This window comes from Henckelia pumila, chromosome 4 (assembly GCF_033568475.1).
Source record: "Henckelia pumila isolate YLH828 chromosome 4, ASM3356847v2, whole genome shotgun sequence".
In the NCBI taxonomy this organism is placed as follows: Eukaryota; Viridiplantae; Streptophyta; class Magnoliopsida; order Lamiales; family Gesneriaceae; genus Henckelia; species Henckelia pumila.
In genome coordinates, this window is record NC_133123.1 from 170,004,942 (window position 1) to 170,017,429 (window position 12,488).

At 42.6% G+C, this 12,488-nt stretch overlaps 1 protein-coding gene across 1 annotated transcript; it reads left to right on the forward strand.

Moving 5' to 3' along the window:
- Positions 1-1,600: 1,600 nt before the first annotated feature.
- On the forward strand, positions 1,601-11,705 carry LOC140862314 (uncharacterized). The gene is made up of 4 exons (XM_073265327.1): positions 1,601-2,434; positions 10,048-10,194; positions 10,426-11,138; positions 11,675-11,705. Exons 1-4 carry the CDS (start codon positions 1,601-1,603, stop codon positions 11,703-11,705), a joined length of 1,725 nt encoding a protein of 574 aa, XP_073121428.1.
- Positions 11,706-12,488: the final 783 nt, after the last annotated feature.

Consider the following 12,488-nt stretch of genomic DNA (forward strand, 5'->3'; position numbering starts at 1 on the left):
GAACCAACCTTCAACAGCCCTGGAACGATCCATGTCAGAAAAAGGCGTGAGTCATGGCAAGAAACACAAACACATGCATCAAAATATTCATACAATGCATAAATTCGAAAAGTTCATGCTAACAATCTGAAATAAACCATCATGGTGAGTAGTAGCTTATATGGTGTTCAAACGAAAGAATAGACATGCCTTAGACGAAGATGAAAGAAGAAACGAGACAATAATCGCGTGTACGACGCTCGGAGACGAACGGATCTTGATATGAATTTAGGAGGTGCTCGAAGATTCATATTGTTCCAAGATTTGCTCCGTGATTTACAATCAAGAATTGAAGGATTTTCACGACAGGACAGCGCTCCAGCGCTTCAAAACAGGCGCTCCAGCGCCAAACCTTCGTATTTTGAAGCGCCCCAGCGCTAGTCCATCGGAGCTCCAGCTCTGTACGGAGCGCTCCAGGGCTGACGTCCTAGCGCTCCAGCGCTGACGTCCTAGCGCTCTAGCGCTACCGCACTTACACACAGTACAGCGTGTAGTGTGTGTTTTCGGATTTATGAGTATTTATGAAATTCTTTTCTATTTTTGAGAGTTTTATTCCTACTAGAAAACTTTTAGGAGATATCTTTGATATCTTTAGCTATATTTCGAATTATTTTGCGATATCTTTTATTATTTTGTAGTTGTATTATAAATACAACAAACATTCATTATTTTAAGAACAATTAAGAATTCAGATTTTTGATATTGATCAATTAAAATTCTCTCTAGAATTTTATCAAGCTTTTGCTTATCCAAAAATCAAACTTATCAAAGTTTTTCAACTTTGTGGCGTTTGTCGATTGATTATCCTCGTGGGTTGTCAGAAACAGGTTTTCTGAAGGTCCCGTTGTGATCAATTGTTTTTTTCGTATTTAACTGTTGCTAGTTTCGTTGTAAGCTAGAGGTGGTTAATCCCAAAACTTTTTACTTGTTTCAAGATTGGGCAATTTCTTGATTTCTTTTGTTATTGGATTGAGGGTACGATTTTAATATAGTCGTGTTTGCCTTCCATACATTAAGAATTCATATCATTTGGTATCAAAGCCAAGGTTTTGAAACAAGTAAATATCTATCTTCATCTATCTCTGTTCTTTGCGTTCTTCGTTCTTCTTATCCGTTCTTCATCGTTCTTCGTTGGAATATTTCCTTCGTCGAATTTTTGTGTCGTTTTTTTCAAACTTGTTATCCAAGTCTCGTGTCTTGTGCTACAAGTTATATATATAAAAAAAATCGATCAAAAAAAAATAGAAAGGATCGAAAGCTTCAAAAAAAAAAAAAAGAAATATTGAAGAAGCAAGATAACTTGTTGTCAATTGTTCATCCTTGGGTTCAAGTCAAAATTCGAGTGTTCATAAATTTATTCATCTTGTTTTTGTCAGTCTTCGAGAGTCAATCTTCAAGTGTCTACAAGTTGTGAGCTTGAGAGTTTGATTCACTTTTACCAAGCAAAAGCCTACATAAATTTTGAGTGAAAAAAAAAAAAGTGATTGAGTGAATTTGTTTGGAGGGACTTGTGAGAACTTGTGTGAGGAATTTTATTACTAATATTTTTCTTGCAGGTACGATGAGTTCAAATAGTCAAAATTTTTCAAAGGAAGATTTGAGTACAATGATAAGGGAAGCAATGAGAGCGGAGTTGGAAACAATGCATGAAAGGATAAGTAAACTTGAAGTTAGTGAGTATGATGAGAGTTTTGGTGAGAATTCGGGTAGGAATAGGCGAGGTCAAGACGATGGAAGAAATAGAAGAGAAGCAATGCGAGGGAGGTATACTGAAGGGGGTAGAGAAGATGGAAATATTAATGGGATTAAGATGAAAATTCCATCGTTTAATGGGAAATCTGATCCAGAGGCTTATTTGGAGTGGGAGATGAGAGTGGAGTCGGTGTTTGACTGCCACAACTACAACGATTCGAAAAAAATAAAGTTAGCGGTTGTTAAGTTTGTGGATTATGCTCTAATTTGGTGGGATCAACTGACTACATCTAGGAGGAGAAATCGTGAGAGGTCTATTGAAACATGGGAGGAGATGAAGCAAATAATGAAGAAAAGGTTTGTTCCTAATTACTATTATCGTGATATGTTTAAGCGATTGAAGAATTTGAAGCAAGGCTCGAGAAGTGTAGAAGACTACTACAAGGAGTTGGAGATTACTATGATCCGGGCTAACATTGAGGAGGATAGTGAGGCAACAGTGGCTCGATTTCTTTGTGGTTTGAATAGAGATATTCACGACCAAGTGGAGCTACGACATTGTGTGGATCTTGAAGAGATGGTACAATTAACTATGAAAGTGGAGCTACAGCTTAAAAGGAGAGGCATTGGTCGAGTGTCCTCGGGTGGAGGAACTACTACACCTTGGCATCCAAACGTTGGCAAACGAGAGGATGTCAAGCCGGTGTCCAAACCAAAAGTTGACACCAAGCAAGAAACACAAAATCAAGGAGTGCAAGATAAATTTGAAACTCCCAATAATCGTTCTAGGGATATTAAATGCTTTAGATGTCAAGGTCTTGGTCATATTGCTAGTCAGTGTCCTAACAAAAAAATAATGATTGTGAATGATAGTGATTTAAGTGTTGGAGAATGTGAAGTGGTAGATGATTTTGTATGTGTTGAAGATTCATCTAATATTTTTGTTGTAGATGAGAGTCTTATGGATTTTCATAGTGGGACTAGTAATTTGTTGGATGAGTCTTGTAGTGACCCTAACCCGGATCACCTACTAAACAGAACTTATGCATGCAATTAACTTAATAAAACAGATATCAGAATAAAACTGCGGAAACCAATAACATTATACAATCCCAAGTAAAGGAATCTGTAATTATCCAATATTATACAACCAAATCGAATAGCTGTATAAACCCAAACAACAGTAATAAAGCCTAGACGAAGCTCCAGCTGGCCAACCACTGACTAGCCCCTCCTGGATCCACCCTCCTCGTCCAATCGCAAACCTGCCCCATGGAATAGGGTGTCCAGAAAATACAGAGTACGAGACGTGAGCATAAAACGCTCAGTGCGAGAGTATGAGTATACATGCATGCAAAGTGAACTCCCTATAGACTCGAGGTCAAGGATCAGATAACAGAGACAGACCGGGCCCTGGTATGTAGCACACTGTGCCGTCGCTTCAGGAGGTGGCTCCCATACCGAGATAACTGTGGATACGCCGGACCCAAATCGATGGAAGTCCATCCACTAACAGGATAGGGTACAACCCTACTACAGACATCTCGAAGGAGATACAGCAAGATGCAAATGAATGCAGCATAATATCATGGCATATAAATCATGCAGTCACATAATACATGCATACTCAGTCAGGATATCTCGAACAGTACTTTCGTACCTCAAATACCAGGTAGGCACTACCAGCTCTAAGTCCAAGCCTAAAGTCCGCCTACACAGCGAAATGATACTACTATCATTACAGTGCTCTAAAAGCCTTAACTAAGCTATTGCATACTCCTAAATATTTATAGGAAGCAAAAGCTATACCTTCGTCCGTCGTTAGCCCTTTGATGTCGATGCCTCCAGAACTTGGGCACAACTCCGCTACGACTATCGAACGCCTCTCCGACCTCCGGACCAAGCCTAAGAAGACTAGAACAGCTCGAATATGACTAGAAATAGAGAGGAAATCCGGAATTGGCAAGGAGAAATGAAGTCTCGGCCTTCTATTTATAGACAACGATCAGAGCCTCCGATCCTCGATCGGAACGTCCGAACCTCGATCGGAACGTCCGATCCTGCCATCGGAGCTTCCGAAGATCCTGATCTGCCACGTGTCAAAATATCACTTGATGACTCCGGATAGGGGTGATCGGAGCCTCCGGTCCTGATCGGAGCTTCCGATCCAGCCACACGTCATGGATGACGTAATATCATCGGTGCCTCCGATCCTCATCGGAGCTTCCGATCCCGATCGGAACTTCCGATCCCGATCGGAGCTTCCGATCGTCCCTTTGGAGCTTCCGATCCGTCCAATCCCAAATTTATTTAATTAGCATTAATCCTTTAATTACTCAATTAGGGTTCGGGCTACTACATTCTCCCCCACTTAAGATATTTCGTCCTTGAAATCAGATCTTAAGTACCGAATGCAAATACAGAAATCAGAAACATTCTTTATTCAAACAAACGTTTACAGAGTTTGCAACTGAATACAACTTAAAGAATGAAATCAAAACAACTCAGGATGGTCTTTACGCATCCTGTCCTCAAGCTCCCAAGTAGCTTCCTCAGTGTTTCGGCGCTGCCACTGAACTAAAACCAAAGGAATGACTTTGTTCCGTAAAACCTTATCCTTAAAATCAAGGATGCGAAGAGGTTTCTCAACATAAGTCAAATCCTTATCTACCTGAACCTCAGACTGCTGCAGAATATGAGATTCATCCGCCACATACCGTCGCAACAGAGATACGTGGAACACGTCGTGAATGCTGGATAGATGCGGTGGCAATGCTAGTCGATAAGCCAAATCGCCAATGCTCTCCAAGACCTCAAACGGACCGATAAATCTGGGAGACAACTTGCCCTTAAGGCCAAATCTGAGAATCTTGCGGAAAGGTGACACTCTCAGAAACACTTTCTCCCCGACCTCGAACTGCAAAGGCCTACGCTTGATATTAGCATAGATGGCCTGACGATCCTGTGCAGTCTTAATCCGTTTCTTGATCTGATCAACAATATCTATCGCCTGCTGGATAAACTCCGGTCCCTCAGCCTGTCTCTCCCCCACTTCTTCCCAGAAGAGTGGAGTACGACAACGTCGCCCATACAACGCCTCAAAAGGTGCCATCCCAATACTAGTGTGATAGCTGTTGTTGTAAGCGAACTCGATCAACGGCAAATGATCCTGCCAGGCTGAACCAAAATCCAAGACGCACGCTCTAAGCATATCCTCTAACGTACGGATAGTGCGCTCTGACTGACCATCAGTCTCTGGATGATAGGCTGTACTCAAACTGAGAGTAGTACCCATCGCACGCTGAACACTCCCCCAGAATCTAGAAGTAAACCTGGGGTCCCGATCGCTGACAATGCTCACAGGCACTCCATGAAGTCGAACGATCTCCTGAATGTACATCCGTGCCATGCGATCCACAGAGTACTCTCGGCTATAGGCAATGAAATGCGCTGACTTGGTGAGTCGGTCCACCACAACCCAGATAGCATCACAGTTCCTCGGGGATACCGGCAAATGGGTCACAAAGTCCATAGTGATAAACTCCCATTTCCATTCAGGAATAGGCAGACTGTGAAGCAATCCTCCAGGTCGTCGGTGCTCTGCCTTGACCTGTTAACACACCAAACATCTGGAAACAAACTGATAAACACTGCGTTTCATTCCCTTCCACCAGAAACGAGTACGTAGATCCTTGTACATCTTGTTGCTCCCAGGATGAATACTCAACTTAGTGCGATGTGCCTGAGACAAAATCTCCTCTCGCAACTCTTCATCCTGTGGAATCACAAGCCTACCAGACAAACACAGAAAGCCATCTGACTGATAATGAAATCCAGACGAGCTAACCTCGTTAGCTAGACGAGCTAAACGCTGGGTCTTCGAATCAGACATCTGAGCATCTCGGATCCGCGAGTACAAGGCTGGCTCAGATAATATCGCAAACATCTGGATACTCTGCATACCTTTCTTATGCTTGAAGGTATAACCTGAAGTACAACAGTCACTGATCGCACTAGACATCGAACAAGTCTGAAGTGCGGATAGTCGCACCTTGCGACTCAAAGCATCAGCGGTGAGATTAGCAGCTCCCGGATGGTACTTAATCTCGCAATCATAGTCCTTAAGCAAGTCCATCCAACGTCTCTGCCTCATGTTCAATTCTGCCTGAGTGAACAAATACTTGAGACTCTTATGGTCGGTGAAGATCTCAAATTTCTCGCCATACAGATAATGACGCCAGATCTTCAAAGCGAACACAATGGCTGCCAACTCCAAATCATGGACTGGGTAGTTGTCCTCGTGAAGCTTCAGCTGTCTAGAAGCGTATGCGATCACATGCCCATTCTGAGTCAGGACACAACCTAACCCCTGAAGAGAAGCATCCGTGTAAACTACATACCCTCCAGATCCTGACGGTAATGCTAACACCGGCGCAGAAGTCAATCGCCGTCGAAGCTCACGGAAATTCTCCTCACACTCGGAGGACCACTCGAAATCCACACCCTTGCGGGTAAGCTGCGTCAACGGTCGAGCTAACTGAGAGAAATTCAGAATGAAGCGACGATAATACCCTGCTAGACCCAGAAAACTACGGATCTCAGCAACCGTCGTCGGACGCGACCAATTAAGTACCGCTTCAATCTTGCTTGGATCAACAGAAATCCCCTCCCTGGATATGATATGGCCAAGAAAAACCACTCTATCCATCCAGAACTCACACTTGCTCAGCTTGGCGTACAATTGCTCATCTCGAAGAGTCTGTAGTACCAACCGCAAGTGAGAAACATGCTCTTCCGTATTACGCGAATACACCAAGATGTCGTCAATGAAGACCACGACAAACTTGTCCAAATACTCCCTGAAGACACGGTTCATCAGATCCATGAATATAGCCGGCGCATTGGTCAAACCAAATGGCATCACTAGGAACTCGTAATGCCCATAGCGAGTACGGAATGCAGTCTTGGCTACGTCCTGATCACGGACTCTCAACTGATGATACCCAGATCTTAAGTCAATCTTGGAGTAAATAGAAGTACCCTGCAACTGATCAAACAAGTCATCAATACGAGGCAACGGATACTTGTTCTTCACAGTGACTCGATTCAGCTGTCGATAGTCAATGCACAGCCGCATCGACCCATCCTTCTTCTTCACGAAGAGAACAGGAGCTCCCCAAGGAGATACACTAGGACGAATGTACCCCTTGTCCAAAAGATCCTGTAGCTGATTCTTCAACTCACGCATCTCTGACTGAGCCAGACGATACGGTGCTCTAGAAATAGGCGAAGTACCCGGCATCAACTCTATGCCAAACTCGACTTCCCTAGCAGGAGGAAAACCCGGAATCTCATCAGGAAACACATCTGAAAATTCATCCACAACAGGAATGCTCTCTATCCCAATACTCTCAGCGGACAAATCAACTGCATAGATAAGGTAGCCTTCCCCGCCAGACTCTAGAGCTCGACAGGCTCTCAAAGCTGATACCAAAGGCATCGGGGGTCGCGCTCCCTCACCATAGAAAAACCAACTCTCACTCCCTTCCGGATGAAAGCGTACTAATCTCTGATAGCAGTCCACTGAAGCTCGATAGGTAGTCAGCACATCTATTCTCAGAATGCAATCAAAGTCGTCCATCGCCAGGACCATGAGATTCGCTAACAGAATGTTCCCTTCGAACTCTAAAGGGGAACCCATCACTAGACGCTTAGCCAAAGCAGATTGGCCCGTCGGAGTAGAAACAGACATCACTACGTTTAGTGCAATGCATGGTAACTTATGCCTCTTAACAAAACGTGCAGAAATGAAGGAATGAGATGCACCAGTGTCAATAAGTACAAGAGCAGGTATACCATAAAGCATAAATGTACCTGCGATGACTTTCTCATTCTCCTCCACAGCCTGATCATGTCTCAGGGCAAACACCTGGCCAGAAGCTCGTGGCCTCAAATGAGAACTCCCAGCAGACTGTCCCTGCGACCTCTGCTGTACGGTAGCCTGAGAACCAGATCCTGAACCAGATCCAGAACCGCCTCCCCCAGACTGTGGACAATCCCTCCGGATATGACCAGTCTCTCCACAACGGAAACAAGCTCCAGAAGCTCTGCGGCACTTGTCGGATGGATGGTTCTTCCCACAGTGATCACACTTGTCCTTCTTACCGAAACAGACAACACCTCCCGAACCAGAGGAAGAAGTAGATCCGGACTTCTTGAATGACTGGGCACGGGGGGCCAAAGAACTAGCAGGTCTCGACTGAGAGAAAGACCTGTTCCGCCGAATGCTGTCCTCCGCCTGGTGACAACGGCTCACCAAACCCTCGTAGGACATGTCGTCGCCAACCGCCACACGGTCATGGATCTCAGGTTTAAGGCCCTGAAGGAACAGATTATACTTCATCTCTGAGCTATCAGCAATCTCGGGGCAATAGGATAGCAGATCAAAGAACCTCTGCTGATACTCATCGATAGACATAGTTCCCTGTCGCAGACTCAGTAGCTCGCCTGCCTTCGACTGTCGGAGTGCAGGAGGAAAATACCGCTTTTGGAAAGCTGTGCGAAACTCGGCCCAGGTGGCCACTCCTCTCGCCGCAACAAAAGGTGCAGAAGTAAACCTCCACCACCTGCGCGCACGCCCATCCAGAAGATAGCCAACGGTCTCCACCTTCTGCTCATCAGTGCATTGGAAAGTCTGAAAAGTCGTCTCCATGCGGTCTAACCAGTTCTCCGCATCCTCCGGAGACTCACCTCCAACTAAGGGCTTAGGACCCATAGCTAAGAATCGACGCACAGTGAAACGCTCGTCGTCATGGTGACGATGACGCCGTTCTCGACGAGGCTCCCGGTCGGCATCACCCCAACGCCCACCAACACTGCCATGAGAACTCTGGTCGTCACGATTTGACATCTACAAAAATACCTCAAGATGAGACTAAATCCCAAGAAATCTTTTGAATGCTCTGATACCATAAATGTAGTGACCCTAACCCGGATCACCTACTAAACAGAACTTATGCATGCAATTAACTTAATAAAACAGATATCAGAATAAAACTGCGGAAACCAATAACATTATACAATCCCAAGTAAAGGAATCTGTAATTATCCAATATTATACAACCAAATCGAATAGCTGTATAAACCCAAACAACAGTAATAAAGCCTAGACGAAGCTCCAGCTGGCCAACCACTGACTAGCCCCTCTTGGATCCACCCTCCTCGTCCAATCGCAAACCTGCCCCATGGAATAGGGTGTCCAGAAAATACAGAGTACGAGACGTGAGCATAAAACGCTCAGTGCGAGAGTATGAGTATACATGCATGCAAAGTGAACTCCCTATAGACTCGAGGTCAAGGATCAGATAACAGAGACAGATCGGGCCCTGGTATGTAGCACGCTGTGCCGTCGCTTCAGGAGGTGGCTCCCATATCGAGATAACTGTGGATACGCCGGACCCAAATCGATGGAAGTCCATCCACTAACAGGATAGGGTACAATCCTACTACAGACATCTCGAAGGAGATACAGCAAGATGCAAATGAATGCAGCATAATATCATGGCATATAAATCATGCAGTCACATAATACATGCATACTCAGTCAGGATATCTCGAACAGTACTTTCGTACCTCAAATACCAGGTAGGCAATACCAGCTCTAAGTCCAAGCCTAAAGTCCGCCTACACAGCGAAATGATACTACTATCATTACAGTGCTCTAAAAGCCTTAACTAAGCTATTGCATACTCCTAAATATTTATAGGAAGCAAAAGCTATACCTTCGTCCGTCGTTAGCCCTTTGATGTCGATGCCTCCAGAACTTGGGCACAACTCCGCTACGACTATCGAACGCCTCTCCGACCTCCGGACCAAGCCTAAGAAAACTAGAACAGCTCGAATATGACTAGAAATAGAGAGGAAATCCGGAATTGGCAAGGAGAAATGAAGTCTCGGCCTTCTATTTATAGACAACGATCGGAGCCTCCGATCCTCGATCGGAACGTCCGAACCTCGATCGAAACGTCCGATCCTGCCATAGGAGCTTCCGAAGATCCTGATCTGCCACGTGTCAAAATATCACTTGATGACTCCGGATAGGGGTGATCGGAGCCTCCGGTCCTGATCGGAGCTTCCGATCCAGCCACACGTCATGGATGACGTAATATCATCGGTGCCTCCGATCCTCATCGGAGCTTCCGATCCCGATCGGAACTTCCGATCCCGGTCGGAGCTTCCGATCGTCCCTTCGGAGCTTCCGATCCGTCCAATCCCCAATTTATTTAATTAGCATTAATCCTTTAATTACTCAATTAGGGTTCGGGCTACTACAAGTCTTGTAATCTTGCAATTCAATTGAATCCAAAGGAATTTCTTGAGGATCAATTGGGATTTGAAATTTTGAGTGATATGGCTGAAAAAAAATGTGAGATAGCCATAGAAAAAGAAAAAGAAATCTTTAAGGTCGAAAAAAGAGTTCAAAAGAGTGAGATGACCTTTGAGAGAAAAAAAGAGAGGAAAGAAAAGTGAAAAAAGAGACCAATAAAAAAAGAAAATATTATGGTCCAAAATAGTGAGGTTGAAAATTTTGTTCAAATGAATAAAATCCCTAAAGTACTTTTGTACAAAGAGGTTTTATCTCATTGTCATGATTTAGCCGGTTCAATCCCGAGCATTGTTTGTTCTTCTTTGCAGGATTTTGGTGATGCATTGATGAGAAAACAAAGGAGATACAATATTAAAAGTCTTAACATGTTGGATCCATGTGAAGGTGAGGTTGAATGTTTGAAAGTTGTTCTCTTTGAGAGGTATGATTTAGATGCAAATCAAAGGTACAATTTCAATACAAACTTTCAAAGGTATGAATTTAATTCAATGTTGCATGGATTTAATTACTTTGTTGAAGGATTTGAGAAAGTGTTAGCTATAAATTATGCTTTAAGTTCAAATCTTGATGTTAAGTCTCTTGAGTTTGTGCATACTACAAGAGTTGGTTATTTGGTTTATGTTGATATGTGCGAGTGTTGCAAGAATAGTATAGGTGGTAAGTCGTATTTGCCTGATTGGTTATTGTTGACTTTTGGACTAACTAATGTGCGTAATACTTTCATGGGATTGATGGGTTGTGTTTTTCATGCATCTATGGGTAACTTTATTGTGATATACTTTGATTTTATCTTAGTATATAGCAAAATTTTTAAAGTGCATGTTGAACATTATGGAATTGTGTTAATCATGTTGGGTATAAAGTTTTTGGGTCATGAGCATGTTAGAAATTTGAATGTATTTTGTGCAAGAGAACTTGTTGATTTTGGTGTAAGTTCTCACGGATTTAGAGTTGTTGGTGAAGCGTTGATTACGTACCAACGAGGTCATGAAAATGTGGTAGTTACTACATTATCACCAAGGTATGAGTTCTTATCTCTTTTGGTTACAAGGTGCTTATGGTTTGAAAATGTTAATGAATTGCAAGAATGGGTTAATAATTTTGAGGATGTGTTTGAAAAATACTTGTGCAATGTTAATGAAAAATTTTATGTGAGCACGTATTTGTTTAAAGAAAATAAGTTTTTCTTTATATGTTCGTCATTGCATGATTTATTTGATGAAAGGACATGTGTGTTCAAAATGAAGTGTAATTTTGAGAGGTCCAAAAGAATGAGTATAATGGATGAATATTTGTTGTGGTTACACATGAAGAGATATGTTGAGTGGAGTTGTAAGTGGGATAATGCATGTGAGTTGTTTCTTATTCATAGAAAACAATGGTTGTATTTAACTATGCATTTTGTGTTAGGGTTAACTAGGTCTAAGAAGGGGAGGAACTTGAGTTTTGTAATGCTTAACGGAATTGTGATCATGTTTATGCATGCTAGTGGTTATAAGGTGTTTAGTTTGAGTATGAGAAAGTTTTTGTGTCTTGACATAGTTTTGAGTGTGCAAGGTATATTATTGCTTATGAGAAATATTTTTAAAGTTTCTAAGTTTTGCTTGGTTTTTGTAGACAAGGGGCAAGATTTGAGGACAAATCTTTTTGAAGAAGGGGAGTCTGATATGAATTTAGGAGGTGCTCGAAGATTCATATTTTTCCAAGATTTGCTCCGTGATTTACAATCAAGAATTGAAGGATTTTCACGACAGGACAGCGCTCCAGCGCTTCAAAACAGGTGCTCCAGCGCCAAACCTTCGTATTTTGAAGCGCCCCAGCGCTAGTCCATCGGTGCTCCAGCTCTGTACGGAGCGCTCCAGCGCTGACGTCCTAGCGCTCCAGCGCTACCGCACTTACACACAGTATGGCGTGTAGTGTGTGTTTTCGGATTTATGAGTATTTATGATATTCTTTTCTATTTTTGAGAGTTTTATTCCTACTAGAAAACTTTTAGGAGATATCTTTGATATCTTTAGCTATATTTCGAATTATTTTGCGATATCTTTTATTATTTTGTAGTTGTATTATAAATACAACAAACATTCATTATTTTAAGAACAATTAAGAATTCAGATTTTTGATATTGATCAATTAAAATTCTCTCTAGAATTTTATCAAGCTTTTGCTTATCCAAAAATCAAACTTATCAAAGTTTTTCAACTTTGTGGCATTTGTCGATTGATTATCCTCGTGGGTTGTCAGAAACAGGTTTTCTGAAGGTCCCGTTGTGATCAATTGTTTTCTTCGTGTTTAACTGTTGCTAGTTTCGTTGTAAGCTAGAGGTGGTTAATCCCAAAACTTTTTACTTGTTTCAAGATTGGGCAATTTC